General features: G+C 43.6%; 1 protein-coding gene across 1 annotated transcript in view; it reads right to left on the bottom strand.

Annotated features, from left to right (window-relative positions):
• GRIK3 (glutamate ionotropic receptor kainate type subunit 3) overlaps window positions 1-25,635 on the bottom strand; it is a 759,616-nt gene that overhangs the window by 237,520 nt on the left and 496,461 nt on the right. Inside the window, exon 8 of the mRNA XM_040424423.1 lies at window positions 9,153-9,260. Within this exon, the coding sequence (XP_040280357.1) occupies window positions 9,153-9,260 (108 nt within the window). The remainder of the gene's footprint in view (window positions 1-9,152; window positions 9,261-25,635) is intronic.

Below are 25,635 nucleotides of genomic sequence, written 5' to 3' on the forward strand. Positions count from 1 at the left end.
GTTTGACTGCTGGTGCTTCTCCAGCAATCTCCGCAAGTAAGTGGCCAAGTGCACCGGGATCATCCTGGACGTGCAACCAGTGAGCCCCGGCTAAGTTAATCCCTACCATCTGGGGCTCTATGAAGAACAGGGCTCACTGTGTCTCTGCCCTCTGGGGTTTGGCCCCAAGTAATTCCAGTGCACTTGGTCCAGTGGTATCTCTTGCTGCTGAGCCCTTACCTGCTTATCCGGTTTCCTGCTTACTGTCATGTCTTGTCTCTGCTTACCACGTGTGCTTGTATGTTTCTGATATGTTCTAGAGGTGGTTGTTCCTTGTCTATAACATGACAACTTTATTGTCTCCCAATGACCCAATGTATCTGTTTACTAAAAAATGTATCAAGTAATTGCCATTCTTCTCTCAAGACCGATTCTTATTTACACCAGTCTTAAACTATTAGCTGTACTTTTCATAAAGAAATGGGTTTAGTTTTTCTCAGCTACATGATACCACTTTGCTAGATGCTGTATACCAGTGGGAACTCTAACATACAAGAATAGAAAGTAATTTCAATCAGAGAGACTATTCCTGGCCTTTAATTGCTACAAAGAATAGTTCCTTTCCATCCAATCAACATGTAAATGAATTCAATAAACATAAGTTTTTCCCTTGTGGTTAACAAATTCATATTGCCTCTCTATAAAAAGAATCATCACCCAAAAATGTCATGTCCATGCTCTTTTACAAATATATCAATAAGAAATTTTGGTCTGTTAAGATAAAAACCTGTTATTTTCATGCAAAATCACAATATCTACATAACAAACACCTAAACATTAAAATTGTAACTCCAAGAAGAAAGTCATTAAATTATAAATATCATATATCCTATATGTTAATGACATGCAAATAATAATACAATTTAAACAAAATATTCAAACATCTTGATCTATTCAGTATAGAATATGAGCGTCATATGCAGAAATACACAAACTTACAAAATTTTACATGCTATCAGTTAGGTTCTTAATGGTTGTCTGACGAATATTTTGTGAAGTTGAATACAACTTCGGCATGTAAATCATCAAGATCTCCTGCTGGCGGCATTCTTTGTTGTTGACGACCAATGATGTCCCAGATATGCTCAATGGGAGACAATTTCTGAGACACTGCAGGCCATAGTAGCACGTTTAGGCCGCACAAGCTGCTCACGATAGCAGAGGCAACATGCAGCCTTGCGTTGTCCTATTGAAAAATGGCCCCTATGACACTTTAGAGAAACGGCCATACCACTGGTTCCACAAAAAAATCTTTGAAAATCCAAGTTGTTATTGCCTCTGAAGTGAAGAATAGAGGGGTCCAGCTACCGTACATTTTGCCACCCCACATGATAATCTCCAGAAATAGGCCCAGTGTTAGTGGAGGTTCCCGTTTGTAGGACTCTTCATGGCATTGCCCACGTGATTTCCAGACCACTTTCTGGACACCGTTGCATCCAAGAAAAAAGCAGGACTCATCCTTGAACTCCATTCCAGCCTCTAGAGATGAGCGAATCAAAGCTGACGAAGTGGAATTCGATCCAAATTTCAGGAATTATTCAATTCACACCAAATCCGAATTTCATCAAGTTTCGTGGTAACGAATCATATTTTTTCCTAAAATGGCTGAGGCATGTTTGAGGACATGGAGCAAGGAACTCTGGGAAGGTGGGATCACCCATAATGCCGTGCATGCAACCAATCAGCAGCCAGCTAGCCCCTGTGATGTCACAGCCCTAACGTGCGTTCTGTCTGTCCGTTCAACTGAGAATGAAAGGCCGAAGAGAAGGACAATTGTACCCCCAGGCGAGTACAGAACGCCTTCCAGAATCTGGAAACAAACTGAGTCCGCCTATCAGACACTACATCAGAGGGAATACCATGTAGCTTCACGATGTTATCGACAAACACTTGTGCAAGAGTTTTAGCATTAGGTAGACCTGATAATGCTATAAAATGCAACATCTTGCTGAAGCGATCAACAGCCACCTAAATCACAGTTTTTCCTGAGGAATTCGGCAGATCTGTGATAAAGTCCATGGATAAATTAGTCCAAGGGTGGGGCGGGAAGGACAACTGAAGTAGAGATCCTGAAGGCCGAGTATGTGTCACCTTAGCATGTGCATAAGTACCACAAGCTGACACCTAGCCCTCAACACATTTACGCATCCCCGGCCACCAGAATCTACGAGAAATGAGATCGACCGTAGATCTGCTCCCAGGGTGTCCTGTAAGAACTGTACAGTGATGTTCCTCGAACACCTTGTGTTGTAATTCGGAAGGAACAAACAACTTCCCCAGAGGACAGGAATCCGGTGCATCTCCCTGGGCCTCCCACACCTTTGCCTCAAGGTCGGGATAAAGGGCAGATATTACCACCCCCTCAGGCAAATTCGGACCCCCCCCCCCAAGGAAAGCTACGCAACAAAGCATCCGCCTTGACATTCTTAATCACAGGGCAATAGGTGACAAGGAAATGAAATCTCGTAAAAAAACAACGACCATCTGGCCAGCCTTGGGTTCAGACGTTTAGCCGACTCCAGCTAAGACAGATTTTTGTGATTGGTAATCACCATAATCGGATGGATCGCTCCTTCCAACCAATGACGCCACTCCTCAAAAGCTAACCTTTATAGCTAGCAACTCTCTATTACCCACGTCATAATTCCTCTCTGCAGCCAAGAGTTTCTTAGAGAAGAAAGCACATGGTCACCATTTACTAGGTGAAGGACCCTGCGACAAAACTGTTCCTACCCCTACCTCGGATGCATCAACTTCCACACTGAATGGTTGTGACTAGTGATGATCGAGCATGCTCGGCCGAACACCAGTTCAACTCTAGCATCGTGATGCTTGGCACATCACGGTGTTCAGCCGAATACTGCGTGTGCTCGAGCGCCATGCTCGAGTCTCCTCCCCGCAAGTTTGTTGGCTGCTACTCAGCCAATAAATGTGCAGGTAAGTACTGCCACTCAATGTAATGCCGTAGCTATGTTGGTTACTGGCATTACAGTGATTGGCTGGCCGGAAAGCATCATTGGGTGCTATAAAGCACCCAATAACACGTGATTCAGCCAGGCTTAGTCAGGGAGAACTGTGCTGTAGAAGGGACAGATAGTGTAGGGAATTGAATTTTATTTTTTGGTTAGGCAGGGTTGGTGTTAGAGACCCAAAAGTCATTTTAAGGACTATTGTTGTGCCTGGCAGCAATATATATTTTTTGCGCAACCTGCACTAAATTGCATGTGATTAGAGACCCAAAAGCCCTTTTAAGGACTATTGTTGTATCTGGCAGCAATATATATTATTAGCGCAACCTGCGCTAAATTGCTTGCAATTGTTAGAGACCCAAAAGTCCTTTTAAGGACTATTGTTGTATCTGGCAGCAATATATATTATTAGCACAACCTGCGCTAAATTGTGTGCAATTGTTTGGCCACTGCAGACAGCAACATTATTTGCGCTACATCTCCTGTGTAACATGTGCAGCCTAAAAATATCTGTGACATCCAGTGCACTTTTTTTGTAGACGGTGTCCGATGCGGACAGTTACATTACCTGTGCTGCATCTCCTGTTTAACATTTGCGCATCCTAAAAATATCTGTGACATCCAATGTACTTTTTCCGTAGACGCTGCGGACAGCGACATTATCTGCGCTACATCTCCTGTTTAACGTGTGCCCATACTAAAAATATCTGTGACATCCAGTGTACTTTTTACGTAGACTGTGTCCACTGCGGACAGTTTTAATTACCTGCGCTACATCTCGTATAACGTTTCCACATCAGAAATATCAGTGATATTCCCTGTATTTTTTTATTTGCCACTGGCGACAGCGACATTACCTGCGTTACATCTCCTGTATAACGTTTGCGCATCATAAATATCAGTGGTATTCAGTCTAATTTTTTCTCTGCTGGTGGCAGCGACATTACCTACGCTACATCTCCTGTATAACGTTTGAACATCCTAAATATCAGTGACATTCAGTATAATTTATTTGCGCATACACTTACAAAGCCTGCGCTACTGTACTTGTAACATACTTGCAAGAATATATACAATTTAATATATCAGGGGGAGAAAAACAGAACTGGATCGCACATCCACAATGCTATGCTTTGATTTAATTAAACTCGCTTCTCAGCGTCATATTAAATTGTAAAGCCCCCCATACTACATGCTGTACAAGAGGCATTAGTGAACATTTTGATCAAAAGGAATAAGCCCACTCACCACGCCAAGGTCGCCTCCTTGAGTGGGACCTTCTCTGACAAAAAGGCGCAGCACAATGCGGTGACAAAGCGGCACTGCCCTAGTAGGCGGCGGGACCAAGGAGTCAAACAGCAACCCTGCTGTCTGACAATGCCACCCATGGCACTGGGTTCCACCAACCCACCAGCACAGCGCCACAAAAACAAAGGCCACCACGCAGTACTGCACCATGTGAACAGTTGTCTAAGACAACATGTCCATTGCTATCAGGAGCTACAGGTCAATTACCACTTATATGCAGACTTCTGCGAAATTAAAACCACCTGTGTCGAATGGTAGAAGTGCTGATACCAGTAATAAAGAAGAAAGATTATATATGATATATACCATTTAATATGCAGAAGGCGAGCAGTAAGGGATGGGGAAGTGGCCATGGTGCTGAGCGTGCATGCAGAGGATGTGGCCCTGGGCGCAGTGAAACTGTGCCTGCTATCAGAGCACAAGAAACACACTCATCCACAATACCTAGCTTCATGTCCCAGATTGCAGGGAGGTGCAGGACACCACTCTCAAAGTCACACCAGTTGCGACCGGCTGGTCGGTTGGATTGCAGCAGATAATGCTTACAGTCGGTTAAGCATCACCCTGTCTTCCACAAAGTCCAGTCTCAGTAGCCAAGAGTCTGGTCAACAGAATCCTCACCCTGATCCTCCTTCCTCCCACCATGGAGAGTGTTGGCAAACAAGTGATTCCACACTTGGATATTCTGAGGAGCTCTTTTCATTGCCATTCCTTGATTTGGGCCTCTCGCCAAGCCCGCTTGAAGAGGGACATGAGGAGATCGTGAGCACTCATGCCGAAACTCTTAAGCATCCACAGTCACAAGAAGATGATGGTGGGGAACGGCAATTAGAGTTTCGAGAGGTGGATGATGATGATGAGACACAGTTGCCAATAAGTCAACGGCAATTAGTGTCTAAAGAGGTTGATGATGAGGATGAGACACAGTTGTCAATAAGTGAGGTTGTTGTTAGGTCAACAAGTCAGGAGGATGAGCAGAGTGAGGAAGTGTAAGAGGATGTGGTGGACGATGAAGTCACTGACCCAACCTGGGAAGGAGGCAAGCCGAGTAAGGACAGCAGTACAGAGGGAGAGGGATCCCCAGCACCACAACAGGCTGGAAGAGGCAGTGGGGTGGCAAAAGGGAGAAGGCGGGCCACAACAAACAGGCCCGCTAATGTTCCCCGGAGCACCCCCTTGTGCCTCTTCCCCTGTGTTACGTGCTGGCCAATCCCCTGTCCAAGACGCAGGCCCGGATGCCTCCTGCCCTGCACATGGACCTTCACAAACACCATCAACTAGCACATCCACTTCTGTGTTCCAGCGCAGCATACAGATGTCCATACCTCAGGCCTTTGAACGAAAGTGAAAATACCAAGCCACCCAACCACAGGCCATTGCACTAAATGCGCACCTTTCCAAATTGCTGGCCCTGGAAATGTTGCCATTTAGGCTTGTGGACACAGAGGCTTTCCGCAGCCTAATGGTGGTGGCCATCCCTCGATACTCAGTCCCCAGCCGCCTCTATTTTTCCCAGTGTGCCGTTCCCGCTTTACACCAGCATGTAACAACACCCGTGCCCTGACCATTGCAATTATTGGGAAGGTCCACTTAACGACTGACACATGGACAAGTGCTTGTGGCCAGGGACGCTACATTTCCCTGATGGCACACTGGGTGAACGTTGTGGAGGCTGGGAGCGAGTAATACCCTGGGATGGCACAGGTGCTACCGACGCCAAGGATTGCGGGCCCTACTTTCATCTGGATTTCCGCCACCACCTACATTAGTGGCTGCAACCCCCCCTTCTCCTCCTCCACCTCCTCCTCCACGTCGACCTCTAAATTATCATCTTGCAGCACCAGTCAGCAGCTGGAAGCAGTGTAGCCTGCAGTGGGGAAGCAGCAAAAGGCTGTGCTTAAACTCTGTGGTCTCCTGATACTGCTGCTACCTCAACACTATGTCACCTTGCCACTCTGTTGCCTCCTCATGCTGTTGCAGCCACCACCTTCACACTATGTCTTCGGGCCGCTCTGTGGACTTCTCATGATGTTCCCACGCTCCCCACTTCATGACTGGGCCACAATTTTGCCTTTTTGGCCTGGTTGACATCATCATTTAGTTGACACTTCTGCTGATCTGTCAGAAGAAAGGAAAAAAAAGACACCCAATCGATCCTGTCTGTGTAGCCGCTGTAAGGCCTGTATAGTCCCATTAGAATTGGCTTATGATTTGGTAGCCAAAAGCAGTAGTGGGTAGAAAACACATGTCATCTCTGTTTTGGATCCACTCCTGTTTTTTTTATTGGCATTAGCAATACTGATGGATTACTGACCAAATGCTGACCGAGTGAAGGCAGATGCTCAACAGACAGGATCCATTTATTGTTCTGACAGATCAGAGGAAGGGAAAATAATCAGTGATGTCAACACAAACTTACTGTTGACACCCGCTCCACTCTGTCAGGGGGCTCTACTTGTAAAAGCGTTTAATAGAACAGGTTCTGTAGACATCTATGTGGAATTAGCTGACGACGGTGTAAAAAAGGGGGGGGTTTTCACGCTATAGTAGGATCTTGGGCCTCTGCACTGTTCTTTATACCTGATGCTAACAAGTTCACACTTGAGTTATTTGGTCAGTTTTGGCACTGTAACTGCCCAAATAAGTGAAGTGTGCAGTGATTCTAAGAGCATCGCCTGTCATCTGCATGTCATAGTGACTCACAGTATAGTTTCACTACCACAACAGACTCACTATGCGTGTTACTGCAAGGCACCACTATAAAGGCTTTCTGCAGCCAGTAAATAGCTGTTTTAATGTGATTTGCCACAAATTAATTTGGATTGAATCAAATCTATTCGGAAAATTTGGCAAACCGACCAAATCAAATTTTTGGGGAATTTCGCTCATCTCTGCCAGCCTTCATTGCACCAGGATAGTCTGAGATTAGAGTAAGGTCAATGGAACACCTGTAGATAGACATCAGGCTTGTAGCCCAGCGTGATGTAAACACCTTCAGATAGTTTGTGTAGACATTGTTTTCCACCATAGACTTGTGATGTGACATCCAATTTCACTTGCAGTACAGAATGGATCATTGCACACAATTCGTCTAATCAGATGATCCTCTCTGCGCACCTCTTGCTGTCCTTCCAGTTCATCGCTGTTCTCAACAATCCCCGGGAGACACACAAATGAACATCTCAGACTAGGCATGCAGCAATCTGCCAGAGTGACAAGGCCTCTCAGTTCACAGATTCCACCCTGTCAGCTTGTGACAAGTGACGATAACTGGCATGTTGACAGAAAGGAGCCATCACAGAATCATCCTACACAACTTGGATTGGATTTTTGAACTTTCAATTTGGCTTTTATGCCCCTTCTACATGCCACAGATTGGAGCTAGGTGCTAGAAAATGTAATTATCTGCAGATCGTAGCGACACCTGCTAATTTTTTTATTTACTTGGTGTTGCAATTTCAACGCTGAGGAGTATATTTAATGGTAAACAGGTGTAATATTACTTTACCTATTACTGTATTTGACCCATTATTATGTACATTGTGAAATGAATTGCAATTAAGCCTTTACTTAACAAGAGGGTGTCATCAGAAAAAAAATATTATTTAGATCACATTTCTATGTTAAACATGTTTTGAAAGAATTTTTGGTGGTTATTTTTAAAATTTTACTATATATATATATATATATATATATATATATATATATATATATATATGAAGGAAAAAATCCAGCGGGAGCACCAGCCAAGGTGTGGGTGCAAGGTCCAGCACAGGGCAACGGCAATACCCCAAGTATTGTAGAGACTGAAGAAGTCGGACTGCACTCCAAAATGATAGTGAAATGAACAATTTATTCACCCATAATATGGCAAACTTGCGACGTTTCGGCTCACAAGAGCCTTCCTCAAGCTTGAGGAAGGCTCTTGTGAGCCGAAACTTCGCAAGTTTGCCATATTATGGGTGAATAAATTGTTCATTTCACTATCATTTTGGAGTGCAGTCCGACTTCTTCCGTCTCTCTCTCTATATATATATAAAAATATATATATATATATATATATATATATATATTAATATTAAATCCTGCAGTTTTCACATTGGCCACTAAGCCTAGTAATAGGTGCCACTTCTTGTCCTGTACAGGTCAGTTTTCAGCAGTCATCTGAATATCATCACTGTCGGGATTACAATGACAGTATATCACCCATATATAAATACAACAGGATCCACCACACACGATAGGTGATTGTCACAGAGTATCTAATCCTTTCTTGTACATGACCCCTGAACAGGTCCCAGAGCATAACTAGAAAATAAAAGTCAATGACGTCTGCTCATGTCCATTGCGCCTATGGCCCACACAGCTGCTGTAAAGCATATCTCTAAATGCTGTTATCAGCAGCTCATTTAGCCTTAAAAAATTCTACAATCATAAAATAAATACAGATTAGAAAAAAGATGTGTCACTATCTGGTTTTAACTAGAAAAAAATGGAAATTCCACATTCCCTATAGGCATTTTACTTGCATCTTGATCCCGAGGATAGGCCATCAGTTGTAAAGTCTTGGAAAACCCTTTTAACATTTGTTTGGCTACAATATTTCAGAATCAGGCATCTGTATTAAAAATGTCAACCAAGTATTTCAATACAACTGTAATGTTTGACAAGAGGTTATGGTGTTGCATGATTTGGCATTCAATGTTGGAACTGTTACAAATTTTAGCAACTAAGGTGTATGGGCTGGCAGTGAGGGTCATATATGCATGAAGCAGAATAGAGTGACATATATTGGAGTGACATGATATGCCGTAACACAATGATCTGTGTCATTACCTTCTCTAAGCCATCTTCCTTGAGACTGATGATATCAAGATCAAAATCTGTTCGAAGTCCGCTGGTTTTGTTGAATACAATTCGTCCGGTCAGCCCTTCCCACTGGGCCTGTAGATAAAAGTAGGACATTTATGACAATTAGGAAGACTTATGAATCATCACTCAGTGTTCTAACACAATGCTAAATTGTAATTGCTCTTTACATGATATTCTTTTCCTCCCCCTATCTTATGCATGTTCCCTAAAGGCCCTGGTTAATTAATAATCATCTCATCATTGCTTTATCCATGAAACAAGCTATAAATTTCCATTAATCCTATTATACACTGTGTACCATATAGTCCTTGCTACTTTCATTGTCAAACAGAAACAACTATTGCATATAGGGTGCACTGTAGAAGTTAAAGAGCATCTGTCACCACAAAATGCAATGCAATCTGACAGCACCATGTTATAGAGCAGGAGAAGCTGAGCAGATTGATATATAGTTTTGTGGGGAAAGATTCAGTAAAGCCTGTAATTTCTACATTTAGATCTCTGCTTTTTCCACCTCCTATGAAGAGCTATCGGTACAGGAGGGAGGAGTTGCCAGTGACTGACAGCTATCTCTTATGCACAGTTATGCACACAATGCCATCAATCTCTGATAACTAGGGTTGAGCGAACCCGAACTGTAAAGTTCGGGTTCGTACCGAACTTTACGGTGTTCGGCACCCGAACCCGAACATTTCAGTAAAAGTTCGGGTTCAGGTTCAGTGTTCGAGTAATATTAATATACCATCGGATAGGAGTTTTCTCCAATCCGATGGTATATTTTAACTTAAAGCATCCCCATCACCATGGGAACGCCTCTATGTCAGATTCGACAGTATATTCTAACACAGAGGCGTTCCCATAGTGATGGGGACGCTTCAAGTTAGAATATACTGAGAACTGTGGACATAATGGCCCCCTGCTGCCTGGCAGCACCTGATCTCTTACAGAGGGCTGTGATCCGCACAATTAACCCCTCAGGTGAGGGGTTAATTGTGTGGATCACAGCCCCCTGTAAGAGATCAGGTGCTGCCAGGCAGCAGGGGGCCAGACCCCCCTCCCTCCTCAGTATTAAAATCATTGGTGGCCAGTGCGGCCCCCCCGCCCTCCCTCCCTCCCCAGTATTAAAATCATTGGTGGCCAGTGCAGCCACCCCACCCCCTATTAAAATCATATATATATAGAAATGATGAAAAATGGACAGCACTCCGGTCTTGTAAAAATTTGATGATGTTTTTATTCACACCCCAACGCAATGCAGCATTTCAGCCCTCTCAATGGAGCCTTTGTCAAGCTAGCTTGACAAAGGCTCCATTGAGAGGGCTGAAATGCTGCATTGCGTTGGGGTGTGAATAAAAACATCATTTTTCTTTCTTCTTAAGACCGGAGGGGTTAATTGTGTGGATCACAGCCCCCTGTAAGAGATCAGGTGCTGCCAGGCAGCAGGGGGCCAGACCCCCCTCGCTCCTCAGTATTAAAATCATTGGTGGCCAGTGCGACCCCCCCTTCCTCCCTCCCCAGTATTAAAATCATTGGTGGCCAGTGCGGCCGCCCCACCCACTCCCTATTAAAATCATTGGTGGCTAGTGCGGCCCCCCCACCCCTTATTAAAATCATTGGTGGCTAGTGCGGTCCCCCCACCCCCACCCACCTGAAGGGTTAATTGTGCGGATCACAGCCCCCTGTAAGAGATTGGGTGCTGCCGGGCAGCAGGGGGCAGTTATGTCCACAGTTCTCAGTATATTCTAACTTGAAGCGTCCCCATCACCCTTAGAACGCCTCTGTGTTAGAATATACTGTCGGATCTGAGTTTTCACAATAGTGAAAACACAGATCTGAAAAAGCTAATACTATTATTTTCCGTTATAACCATGTTATAATGGAAAATAAAGTGAAGTTCGGGTCCCCATTGACTTTAATGGGGTTCGGGTCCAAGTTCGGATCAAGTTCGGGTCCCGAACCCGAACTTTTTTTTTAAGTTCGGCTGAACTCCCCGAACCCGAACATCTAGGTGTTCGCTCAACTCTACTGACAACACCTCTCCTCTGTACCAACAGCTGTTCATGGGAGGTGAAGAAAGCAGAGATATAAATGTATAAATTAGAGGTCTTACTGAATCTTTTCCTTCAAAGAAGAAAAATAAATATATATATATATATATATATATATATATATATATATATATATAAATGATGAAAAATGGGCAGCACTCCGGTCTTGTGAAAATTTGATGATGTTTTTATTCACACCCCAATGCAATGCAGCATTTCAGCCCTCTCAATGGAGCCTTTGTCAAGCTAGCTTGACAAAGGCTCCATTGAGAGGGCTGAAATGCTGCATTGCGTTGGGGTGTGAATAAAAACATCATTTTTCTTTCTTCTTAAGACCGGAGGGGTTAATTGTGCGGATCACAGCCCCATGTAAGAGATCAGGTGCTGCCAGGCAGCAGGGGGCCAGACCCCCCTCCCTCCTCAGTATTAAAATCATTGGTGGCCAGTGCGGCCCCCCTCCCTCCCTCCCCAGTATTAAAATCATTAGTGGCCAGTGCGGCCGCCCCACCCCTCCCTATTAAAATCATTGGTGGCTAGTGCGGCCCCCCACCCCCTATTAAACAAAGGCTCCATTGAGAGGGCTGAAATGCTGCATTGCATTTCGGTGTGAATAAAAACATCATCAAATTTTCACAAGACCGGAGTGCTGCCCATTTTTCATCATTTCTATTACACTGTTCCTTGTCCAGGAGCGTTTGTGGATTTGCACCCGGCATGTTATAGAGTGCTGCTGACTTTTTTAATAATAATAATTATGGTAATCCTATTTGACCAAAAACAGGAAATATTTATTCTGATTTTATATAGCGTATGTAAACTTCTGGTTTCAACTGTATATATATATATATATATATATATATACAGTTGAAACCAGAAGTTTACATACGCTATATAAAATCAGAATAAATATTTCCTGTTTTTGGTCATATAGGATTACCATAATTATTATTATTATTATTAATAATGAGAGAGAGAATGTTTTAAGGCATTTTTATTACTTTCTGCAATGTCAAAAGTTTACATACACTAAGATTACTATGCCTTTAAACAATTCTGGACTGCCCATATGATGATGTCATGTGTTTGGAAGCTTCTGTTAGGTTTGTTGGCAACATCTGTTAATTAGAGACACACCTATGGATGTATTTAAATGCACACCTGAAACACACTGCTTCTTTGTGTAGCACCATGGGAAAGTCTAAAGAAATTATCCAAGATATCAGGAAGAGAATTGTGGACTTGCACAAGTCTGGCTCAACCTTGGGTGCAATTTCAAGATAGCTGAAGCTGATAAACATGATGGGAATGTCCAGCCATCATACCTCTCAGGAAGGAAATGGGTTCTGTGTCCCAGAGATGAACGTGCTTTGGTCCGACATGTGCATATCAACCCAAGAACAAAAGCAAAAGACCTTGTGAAGAAGATGGCGGAAGCTGGTAAGAATGTGTCAATAGCTCAGTGAAACGAGCACTGTATCAACATGGGCTGAAAAGCCACTCTGCAAGGAAGAAGCCATTACTCCAAAAGAAACATAAAAAAGCCAGATTAATGTTTGCAAATGCACACAGGAACAAACCTGACTAAACTAAAATTGAACTTTTCGGCCATAATGACAATCATTACGTTTGGAGGAAAAAGGGAGAAGCTTGGAAGCCTAAGAACACAATCCCAACTGTGAAACACGGGAGTGACATCATCATGTTGTGGGGTTGTTTTGCTGCAGGAGGGACTGGTGCACTTCACAAAATAGATGGCATCATGAGGAAAGAAGATTATGTGGAAATACCAAAGCAACATCTCAAGACATCAGCAAAGAAGTTAAAGCTTGGGCGGAAATGGGTCTTCCAAATGGGCAATGACCCGAAGCATACTGCCAAAATGGTTACAAAGTGGCTTGAGGAAAACAAAGCTTGTGGAAAGATTTCCAAAACATTTGACCTAAGTCAGACAGTTTTAGGGCAATGGTACCAAATATTAATGAAATGTATGTAAACTTTTGACTTTGCAGAAAGTAATAAAAATGCCTATTCTCTCTCTCTCTCTCTCTCTCTCTCTATTCTGGCATTTTGCTAATAATAATAATTATGGTAATCCTAATTGACCAAAAACAGGAAAGGTTTATTCTGATTTCATGTCAGATATTGAGAAAAATATGCATATGTGTCTTTTTATATAGTGTAGGTAAACTTCTGGTTTCAACTGTATATATTGTGGTGATATGTACAGTATAAGGGTCCATTCACACGTCCGTAGAATGTGTCCACATCCGTTCCGCAAATTGCGAAATGGGTGCAGACCCATTCATTCTCTATGGGACAGGAATGGATGCAGACTCAGGAAAAAAATAGAACATGTCCTACTCTTCGGACAAGAATAGGCAGTTCTATGGGGGTGCCGGCCGGGTGTATTGCGGATCCGCAATACACTATTGACGTGTGAATGGACCCTAAGTGCTGGGAGAAAGGCCGAGGAAGTCATAGAGAGAGGGGAGCCTAAGAGGAGGAGGGCTGAGGGGCCACGAGGCTTTGTAAAGCCTAAAGTTTGTTGGGCCCAGCAGCGCCTACGGAAAGAGAGTCGGGAGGACTTCTGGACCATCTCCCCCCAAGGGTGCTGGTGTGGTCACAGACTGGAGGCCGCTGGACCATATATGGCTGAGGAAGCCGGATCTGATCCTGTGTATGAACGGCGCTCTATAGTTGAGGTAGAGACAACACGTGTATTAGGTAGAGCCCAGATGAGCAGGCGTTTATTTTCGATGTTTATGTGTGTGATGGTGCTGAAGTGCCGAAATAAAGCACCTTTTGAACTTGAACCCCATTGTTAGAGGAGAAGTCTGTGATTGCGACCCTCTGAGAGAGAGCTATCCCTTACAATTGGTGGAGGATGACCGCTGTGGAGATGTGCGTATAGCAATTGGGAGCGCCGAACCCGTGACGTCTGGGGGTAAGATCATTCCTGTTATGGTGTGAGTGACGGAAAATGTGATAGTGAGCAAGGCTCTGGAGGTTGGGCATGTTAGGTTTTAAGACACCGGGACTAGAGACTGCAACAAAAGTATGTGACATTTTTCGTAAATGGCAGTCCAAGCGTTGTTGGACGCAGAGAGCCAGGTGATCCTGGTACATGCCAGCTTGGTAGCTGGGGACTATGTGTTGGACAGAAAGCTAAGTGTGTTGGACATTCATGGGAATAGCAAGAACTATCCGGTGGTTCTCACTGAGTGTGAGACTCCAGTGGGAACTGGGACTTATGAACTTGGTGTTGCAAAAAGGCTCATTCAGGATGTAATGTTGGGCCGTAATTTCCCCTTGTTCTGGGAGTTGTGGGAAGAGGTGACACTACTGCAGCAAGTAACAAAACTCCTGCAGAACTTGTACCTATCCCTTTAAATGATGGTGTAAAGGAAATGACCATTGAAAACAATGGTGCAGAATGAACATGTAAAGTTAATTGAAATGCATAATGAAAATGTGAAGTTATGTGAAATATATGATGAAGATGATGATGACATCCCTTTTCCTTTGCAGGCTGTGATCGGTGAAGAAGCTCCCCCTGCTGGTATAAATGTATGTGATTTGAGAATACTGATTGATAATGTTGGTAGCACACAGCTGAGAAAACCCACTGTGGTAAATGTGCAGGAAAGTGTGGCAGTGCTAGAAGGTGTACCACAAGAACCAGATGCAGATAAGCAGTTTCCACAGTGTTCTATGGATTATAAGCTCATGTGCAGTGTTACATGCAAGGTGAACCAGGCCGATGAAGGAGTGCCTGGGTGGGTTCATGATGTGAACCGGATTGAGGACCGGAATCATTGGTGGCCACACATAGTGAGATTGAGAATGTGTCGAAACCAATTCCCACTGAGAAAGCAGAAGAGGCGGTTCAAGGCCCGAAGTCTGCTCTGGGTATACAGCTAGTCAGGCACCTAAACAGAAGGCTGACTCCCATAAAATACTGGTTGTGGGGTACAAAACTGATTTTTGTGACAAACCGAGCTCTGCTGGCTTGGGTGTGGCAGAATAAAGGGAAAGGTTTGACGCTGGCCACATCTTCTGGAGGACATGGTGTGATGTGGAAAAATGCTCAGACGGTCTGAAGAAAAGGGTGGTGGGGGGTTGTGGTGATGTGTACAGTATAAGTGCTGGGAGAAAGGCTGAGGAAGCCTGAGAGAGAGGGGAGCCTGAGAGGCTCTATGTGGTCTCAGCCAGGAGGGCCACAAGGCTTTGTAAAGCCTAAAGTTTGGGGGGGGCCCAGCAACGCCTATGGAAAGAGGGTTGCACTTTCAGAGTTAGAAGGACTTCTGGACCATCTCTCCCCAAGGGTGCTGGAGTGGTCAAAGCCTGAAGGCTTCTGGACTGTATATGCCTGAGGAAACCGAATCTAATCCCGTGTGTGAACGGCACTCTATAGGTGAGGTAGAGACAACACGTGTATTAGGTAGATATTTTCGATGTTTGTGTGTCATGGTGCCTAAGTGCTGAAATAAAGCACCTTTTGGACTTGAATCCTGTTGTCAGGGAAGTCTGTGATTGCGACCCTCTAAGAGAGAGAGAGCGATCTCTTACAATATATATATTGAGAAAGGCTCTATTGTTGAGCCAAAACGTCACTTTCTTTCCTCATGGGTGAATAAAAGTTTTTAACTTTTTCACTATTGGAGTGCTGCCCGTTTTTTTATCTTTTTTATCATATATATATATATATATATATATATATATAACACAAAGAAAGGACAGCAGCACTTGTTAGTGAAGTCAGGTGCAGGAATCCTCAAACCTTAGGCAAATCGGTCATCAAAATGGTTATAGTTTTCCAAAAAAGAGGAGGGGAATAAAGCGGGTCATTTCACCTTTATCTTAGAGTGCTGCCTCTTTTTTGGAAAACTATATATACACTCACCTAAAGAATTATTAGGAACACCATACTAATACGGTGTTGGACCCCCTTTTGCCTTCAGAACTGCCTTAATTCTACGTGGCATTGATTCAACAAGGTGCTGATAGCATTCTTTAGAAATGTTGGCCCATATTGATAGGATAGCATCTTGCAGTTGATGGAGATTTGAGGGATGCACATCCAGGGCACGAAGCTCCCGTTCCACCACATCCCAAAGATGCTCTATTGGGTTGAGATCTGGTGACTGTGGGGGCCATTTTAGTACAGTGAACTCATTGTCATGTTCAAGAAACCAATTTGAAATGATTCGAGCTTTGTGACATGGTGCATTATCCTGCTGGAAGTAACCATCAGAGGATGGATACATGTTCTCATTCTGTTTACGCCAAATTCGGACTCTACCATTTGAATGTCTCAACAGAAATCGAGACTCATCAGACCAGGCAACATTTTTCCAGTCTTCAACAGTCCAATTTTGGTGAGCTTGTGCAAATTGTAGCCTATTTTTCCTATTTGTAGTGGAGATGAGTGGTACCCGGTGGGGTCTTCTGCTGTTGTAGCCCATCTGCCTCAAGGTTGTGCGTGTTGTGGCTTCACAAATGCTTTGCTGCATACCTCGGTTCTAACGAGTGGTTATTTCAGTCAACGTTGCTCTTCTATCAGCTTGAATCAGTCGGCCCATTCTCCTCTGACCTCTAGCATCCAAAAGGCATTTTTGCCCACAGGACTGCCGCATACTGGATGTTTTTCCCTTTTCAGACCATTCTTTGTAAACCCTAGAAATGGTTGTGCGTGAAAATCCCAGTAACTGAGCAGATTGTGAAATACTCAGACCGGCCCGTCTGGCACCAACAACCATGCCACGCTCAAAATTGCTTAAATCACCTTTCTTTCCCCTTCTGACATTCAGTTTGGAGTTCAGGAGATTGTCTTGACCAGGACCACCCCCCTAAATGCATTGAAGCAACTGCCATGTGATTGGTTGACTAGATAATTGCATTAATGAGAAATAGAACAGGTGTTCCTAATAATTCTTTAGGTGAGTAAACAGTGAGAAGGCCGCGGCACTACTGGAGCGCCGCTGCCTTTTCAAACAGCTGATCGGCGGGGGTCCCAGGTGTCGGACACCCGCCGATCAGATGCTGATGATCTATCCAGAGGATAGATCATCAGTTAAAACAAAGTGCAGAACCCCTTTAATCACCAGAGAGCAACATTCCAGTCCTCTTACTGGGACTTTTCTCAAGCAGTGAGAAAAGTCCCAGTAAGAGGACTGAAACATTGCTGTCTGGTGATTAAAACACACTTTATTTAATTTACTCCTTGGAAGTGCAGTGTAATTTTTTTCTTTTTGTCTTTATGGAAGTTGGATCATCTCCTTTTACAAAGTTTCTGCTGTGCTGCTCACAACCTTTGGACATATATATATATATATATATATATATATATATACACTCACCTAAAGAATTATTAGGAACACCTGTTCTATTTCTCATTAATGCAATTATCTAGTCAACCAATCACATGGCAGTTGCTTCAATGCATTTAAGGGGGTGGCCCTGGTCAAGACAATCTCCTGAACTCCAAACTGAATGTCAGAATGGGAAAGAAAGGTGATTTAAGCAATTTTGAGCGTGGCATGGTTGTTGGTGCCAGACGGGCCGGTCTGAGTATTTCACAATCTGCTCAGTTACTGGGATTTTCACGCACAACCATTTCTAGGGTTTACAAAGAATGGTGTGAAAAGGGAAAAACATCCAGTATGCGGCAGTCCTGTGGGCAAAAATGCCTTGTGGATGCTAGAGGTCAGAGGAGAATGGGTCGACTGATTCAAGCTGATAGAAGAGCAACGTTGACTGAAATAGCCACTCGTTACAACCGAGGTATGCAGCAAAGCATTTGTGAAGCCACAACACACACAACCTTCATGCGGGTGGGCTACAACAGCAGAAGACCCCACCGGGTACCACTCATCTCCACTACAAATAGGAAAAAGAGGCTACAGTTTGCACGAGCTCACCAAAATTGGACTGTTGAAGACTGGAAAAATGTTGCCTGGTCTGATGAGTCTCGATTTCTGTTGAGACATTCAAATGGTAGAGTCCAAATTTGGCGTACACAGAATGAGAACATGTATCCATCATGGCTTGTTACCACTGTGCAGGCTAGTGGTGGTGGTGTAATGGTGTGGGGGATGTTTTCTGGGCACACTTTAGGCCCCTTAGTGCCAATTGGGCATCGTTTAAATGCCACGGGCTACCTGAGCATTGTTTCTGACCATGTCCATCCCTTCATGACCACCATGTACCCATCCTCTGATGGCTACTTCCAGCAGGATAATGCACCATGTCACAAAGCTCGAATCATTTCAAATTGGTTTCTTGAACATGACAATGAGTTCACTGTACTAAAATGGCCCCCACAGTCACCAGATCTCAACCCAATAGAGCATCTTTGGGATGTGGTGGAACGGGAGCTTCGTGCCCTGGATGTGCATCCCTCAAATCTCCATCAACTGCAAGATGCTATCCTATCAATATGGGCCAACATTTCTAAAGAATGCTATCAGCACCTTGTGGAATCAATGCCACGTAGAATTAAGGCAGTTCTGAAGGCAAAAGGGGGTCCAACACCGTATTAGTATGGTGTTCCTAATAATTCTTTAGGTGAGTGTATATATATATATATATATATATATACTGTATATATTGTGACAATCCAGGGTCATTTAGCTCTCCAGGATTTCTGTCTTCTCCATTTAGACGGTTGGCACACCTCAAGAAGCCACTCCAACACTGCAGATTTGGCTGAAAACTAGCCACAACCAGCTTTATTGTGACTTTTACAACAGACAAAAACATAAATCATAAACATAAATCCTCGGCCATATGAGTATTTCCCCCTTTCTGTTGGGATCTGGGTCTACCACCCAGCATCCCAAAACACAACTGAGTGCTTACCTCACACAGTGTTAGGCCTCCTGCACACAAACGTGTACACCCCGTGGTCGTGCTGCGATCCGCAAATTGCGGGTCGCAATGCACGAACACTGACCGCAGGGCAGCCGCAGCGGATCGTAGACCCATTCATTTCAATGGGTCCGCGATCCGCCCATTCCGCAAAAAGATAGGACATGTTTTATTTTTTTTGGAAACAGAAGTACGGGACGAAACCCCACAGAAGCTTCCGTGTCTCTGTTCCGCACCATTCCGCATCTCCGGATTTGCGGACCCATTGAAGTGACTAGAAGTGCTGAAACACGGATGCGGACAACATACTGAATGTTGTCCGCACATTTTATTCACCTATAAAAGTGAATGGATCCGCATCTATTCCGCAAAATGCGGAACGGATGCAGATCGGATGCGGATAAAATTATACGGTCATGTGAATGTGATATAACATGTCCTATAATTGTCCGGATAACGGACAAGGATAGTACTGTTCTATCAGTGGCCTGCTGTTCCGTTCTACAAAAAACGGAATGCACACGGACGTCATCCGTATTTTTTGCAGATCCGTTTTTTGCGGACCGCAAAATACTGAAAAAGCCATACGGTCGTGTGCAAGAGGCCTAAGGCCTCTTTCACACAGCCGTAGTGCTCCCGTGGCCGTATTGCATGCCGCATACGGCGGTTCCGCAATACACGGGGCACCGCATGTGTGCATTCCGCATCACGAATGGGGACCCATTCACTTGAATGGGTCCACATATCCGGAGATGCAGTGCAATGCGGAATGGAAGCACGGAACAGAACCCCACAGAAGCACTACGGTGTGCTTCCGTGGGGTTCCAATCCGTGCTTCCGTTCTGCAAAAAATAGAACTTGTTCTATCTTTTTGCAGAACAACTGGATCATGGACCCATTCAAGTTAAATGGGTATGGATCCTTCCCGGCCGCCGCACGGTCATTGCCCATGCATTGGGGACCCCAAATTGCGGTGCCCAATGCACGGAACGGAACCAATACGTATGTGTGAAAGAGGCCTAAGTCCATGTTTCCGAAATGCTGATTATGAATGGAGAATCCACAGCCGATTACAGTACCAGCCACATGGGTGAGACTTTAACAACTCTCAACTGAAAGTAGGAAAAATATCCATGCAGACATGACTTGCATTGTAGATTTTTAAATTCACATGTCAGTTTGTCTCACAGCTTGGTCATGGATTTGTTGCAGATTTTCTCCATTGAGTTTAATGGGAAGTCAACAAAACTGTTACTCACCTGTTTCGGATCCTGCACTGCAAGCTGCGTCACTTCTCTGCTCACTCAGGAACCTCTGTCTCTATTGTGCATAAGGTTTCAATAGCAACCAACACACAGCAGGAACATCATGCAGGGGACAAAACTGTCGCTCACCTGTCCCGAAACCTGTGCTACAGGCTCCCCTACTCCTCTCCTTGCTCTGGAACTTCTGCTATGCATAGGGTTCCATAGCAAGAAAGTTATTTAATCCTGCCCTTGACAGCAGGTCCAGAATATTCAGGAAGTTTGGCACTTTTGCTGACAGGTTCTTCATTTGTGTGCCACTATTCTAACACTGCTACAATGACTCTGGCACTATATCACCCTGCTACATCTAGCTTTGCTACATCCAACTTTTTACTATTCCAACCCCACTACATAGGCCCTGCCTCTATTTCAACGTTGCTACCTCCAACTCCGCCACATCAGACTTGCCAATGTAACAATTCTGCTTGATTGGCCCTGCCACTACATTAGCTCTGCTACAACTAAGCTACCCCAGGTGTTCTCCAACCCTGATTAACAGCTGTATGTCTACAGCTCAGCAATGTCCAGCACTACTTCAGTTTGGCTACTCCAAGTGTTACAACACTGGTTCATCACTGCACATCTACAGCTCTGCATTGTACAGCACTACTATAGCTCCACTACACTCAATGATCTTCAGCTCTGCTTAATTGCTGTACTTCTAGAGCTTAGAATGGTACAGCACCACTACAGTCTGCTACTCTGAGGCCCCTTTCACACGGGCGAGTATTCCGCGCAGATGCGATGCGTGAGGTGAACCCATTCATTTCTATGGGGCTGTTCACATGAGCGGAGATTTTCACGCATCACTTATGCCTTGCGTGAAAATCGCAGCATGCTCTATATTCTGCGTTTTTCACGCAACGCAGTCCCCATAGAAGTGAATGGGGTTGCGTGAAAATCGCAAGCATCCGCAAGCAAGTGCGGATGCGGTGCGATTTTCACGCACGGTTGCTAGGAGATGATTGGGATGGAGACCCGATCATTATTATTTTCCCTTTTAACATGGCTATAAGGGAAAATAATAAACAGCGCTGGAGGGGTTAAAAAAAATAAAAAAATATTTAACTCCCCTTAGTCCACTTGATCGCGTAGCCCGTCATCTCCTTCTGTCTCCTTTGTTGAATAGGACCTGTGGTGAGCATTAATTACAGGAACAGGACCTTTGATGACGTCACTCCGGTCATCACATGGTACGTCACATGATCTTTTACCATGGTGATGGATCATGTGATGACCGGAGTGACGTCATCAAAGGTCCTGTTCCTGCAATTAATGCTCACCACAGGTCCTATTCAATAAAGGAGACAGAAGGAGATGCCGGCTACGCGATCAAGTGGACTAAGGTGAATTAAATTATTTTTTATTATTTTTTAACCCCTCCAGCGCTGTTTTACTATGCATTCTGTATTCAGAATGCTATTATTTTCACTTATAACCATGTTATAAGGGAAAATAATACAATCTACAGAACACCGATCCCAAGCCCGAACTTCTGTGAAGAAGTTCGGTTTTGGGTACCAAACATGCGCGATTTTTCTCACGCGAGTGCAAAACGCATTACGATGTTTTGCACCCGCACATTTTCCCGCAACGCCCGTGTGAAAGAGGCCTTAGGCTTTATTCACAGAGTCAGTGTTCGGTCAGTGATTTCCATCAGTGATTTTGAGCTAAAACCAGGTGCAGCTCTAACCACAGAACAGGTGCAGATCTTTCCCTTATACCTCATGTCTGGGTAGTCTACACTCCTGGTTTTGGCTCACAGTCACTGATGGAAATCACTGATCGAACACCGACGTGTGAATGAGGCATAAGTGTTACAACACTGCATCCTCACTGCACATCTCCAGCTCTGCATTGTACAGCATTACTACAGCTCCACTACAGCCAATGATCCTAAGCAGTGCTTCATTGCTGTACTTCTACAGCTTAGCATGGTACAGCACTACTACAGCTTAGCTACTCTAAGTGTACTACAGTGCTTGTTCATCATTACTCATGCACATTACTCATTTAGACCTGTGACTCACTTCATCAGGTGAGACAGAAAAAAATAATTATTGTGGTTTTTGCTGCAAAATACCTACAGATCTACAATAAAATCCAAGGTGCAGAGACTGTCTAAAATAAAAAAATAAAACAGTATGCCCACCTTCATAGTCTTCTTATTCTGTAGTGACACTTCCTGAGTTTCTTACATGTCTTAGTTTAATAGCCCTTTCTGATGATGTATCTGGTTTACACATGACCACTGGAGTACTGTATGCACTGCCTGAATTTGGTGTGGTCCTAACGCCACACTAGGTCTCCCAAACACCTTCCAAGTGTCACCACGTGTTGCTACTCTCTGGAAGGGGTGGTAAGGCATGTTGTACCCCAATGGGAAATAAGTCCAGAGAGTCAGGGTCTACAGTAAACCAGGGTGCTTCTTTGCTGGAGGAATTCATGTGCAAAATACCAGGCTGGAAGGCCTGGGTCTGTGGCAGAGTATTCCTGTCTTAGTGTCTTCTTCTGGTCACTCAAGTAGTCTGGCAGAGTATCTTCTTCTAAGACCTCGATCCCTAGCTGCAGAACACTAGAGGCTCTGACTGCTCTCCTTATATACAGTTTCTAGCTGAACTAGAACCTTCTAGTGGGAGGGGTAGAGTTGAGAAACTCAGCCCAAACAGATACAAAGTTTCAACTTCCCATCTCTCATAGACTTGCATTAGAACATCAGTAATCCCTAATGGGAATGATAAAGCAGTTTTTCCAGACAAAAACAAGGCTTCAGACATAATAACATAGTCAAACCTGATATCCAAAAGGTCAGTCTGTCTGGTTTTGGTGGTAAACACGGCTAGCATTTTCCCTCCAAAACATACTCTTATTGTAACTCTGGAAAATTACTAACTTCTCATTATCAGCTAGAAAGTCCCAAAAGTCTCTCAGTATTCATTAACTCTTTCAACAATGCCGTGAAAATAAGGTGGAAATGAACACGATATATATCACTACAAACATTTAAAAAAATGCAGTTAGACAGTAGTGATGAGCGGCACATGCAATATTAGTTTTTGCGATATTTCGCAAATTTTTTGCATAATATTCGCAATAAATTTGCAAATTCTAGAATTCGTTATCTCCAGTCATTATTTTCGCAAATTGGCACTAATGATGCGCATATTTTTTGCGTAATACATGCAATTTCACATTTTAGCAGGTCTGAGTTGATATTACTGATTGGTGTACTAAGTATTGTTGTGGTATCACAGCACTATGTCTGTAGCATGCATGTATGAACAGCAGAGAAACAGTAATTCCTATCACACTACCTAACACCCTACACTGGAACCTATCAGCTACACTATATCACTATCTACCCTACATTGACTATTTCCCACTAACTATATGTATTATATATATGAGCTAACTAACTATCTAATGTAATTGGATAAGGAATAGGATCCAGATGAAAGCACAGAGCACAGCAATGACACTGCTCTCTCTCTCAGAACTCCATAAAACTATTGAAAATGGCTGCTGGGGAGTTTCTTATATAGTAAAGGGGTAGGCAACTTTCCTATTGGTTGTTAGGGATGTTGCTAAGCTCAGACAAAGGCATTGCAGCCTTCTCATTGGCCCATAAGCAAGAAGGAAGGTTACTGATGAAAAAAAAAATCTAGAATATTTGCGATTACGAATATATAGCACTATATTCTACATCTTCGCAAATTCTAAAAGTGCCGATATTCCTAATTTTGCGATTAGAATATTCGCAATCAACACTATTAGACAGTATTAAACAGTATAAGTCAGAGCAAGTTAACCCTTTCAAGTAAAATGAAGTAAGGAGTTGATGAATTTGCATAGGAGAAATAGGGGCAAATGTCCACAAACGTCCAGACTTCAAAGTACCCCTGCTCTAGTGCACCACAATTAAAACATCGGACGGTGTTGTTTTACATAACATGGCTAAAAGTTCCAGCAAAAGCCAAAGGTACCCTTAAACTACATGCTGCATGCTTGCTGATGAAATGACTAAGTACCTCATAGTGTACTAGCTGCTGATAATTCTTTACTATAGATCTTCACTATAAATTCCTTCCCTGCTCCTAATTCCTAAATGCCCCATACCTCTTTCTCTCTTGTTATCACATTTTGCATCCCTTTATCTACCTATGTATCAGACCTCTAATTCCTTCAGCAATACCAGTTGTCCATTGAACCCAATATCAGAGGTGAAGGGCTGAAGACTCCACCCCATTAGCTTTCAACAGTACAGATTTGCCATTTTGAAATCAGGCTAGGAAATTATAGACCAATAAACTTCTCTTGTGGAAAAAATGAAGGACACTTAAGGGACTATATACATGAGTATGTAACCATAACCAAAGTGATAAGCAGCATGGATTTATCAAGGACAGAAGTTGTCATACTAACTTGATTTGTTCTTGTGAAGAAGAAAGTAGAAGTCTGGACAGGGGGAGAGCTGTGGATGTAGTGTTCTTTAAATTTTGCAAAGGCATTTGATACTGTCCCTCATAGATGTTAAATAGGTAAAATAAAGTATATAGGCTTAGGGTACTTTCACACTTGCGGCAGAGGATTCTGGCATTTATTTATTTTTTCTATTTTTTTGCGGTCTCAGTATGCGCAGACAATGCCGGATCCGTTTTGCAGAAATCCTCGGGGCCGGATCCAACATTAATGCATTTCAATGGTAAGAAATGCCGGATCTGGCATTCTGGCAAGTGTTCCGGAATTTTGGACGGAGATAAAAACGCAGCATGCTGTGGTATTATCTCCGTCCTGAAAAGTCAAAAAGACTCAACTGAAGACATCCTGATGCACCCTGAACTGATTGCTCTCCATTCAGAATGCATTAGGAAAAACGCTAGTATGAAAGTACCCTTACAAAATATAGTTTGTAATTGGATTGAAAACTGGCTGAATGGGTCAATGATTGCTATTCTGAATGGTCATCAGCTATAAGTGGTGTACCCCAAGGTTCAGTACCTTGTCCACTATTAGTTCACTTATTAATCCAGGGTTATCCAGGAATTTGGTATTGATAACCTATCCTCACAATAGAACATCATTATCAGATCGGTGGGCTTGAGCTTCAATACCAAGCACAGCTGCTATCCAATGTACAGTATAGTATGTTGCTGTGCTTGTTACGCTATAAGGAGACCATAGCACGCTGAAGCTCTGGTGAAGACTGCGGCCTCTTCAAACAGC

The sequence above is a fragment of the Bufo bufo genome, chromosome 3, assembly GCF_905171765.1.
Source record: "Bufo bufo chromosome 3, aBufBuf1.1, whole genome shotgun sequence".
In the NCBI taxonomy this organism is placed as follows: domain Eukaryota; kingdom Metazoa; phylum Chordata; class Amphibia; order Anura; family Bufonidae; genus Bufo; species Bufo bufo.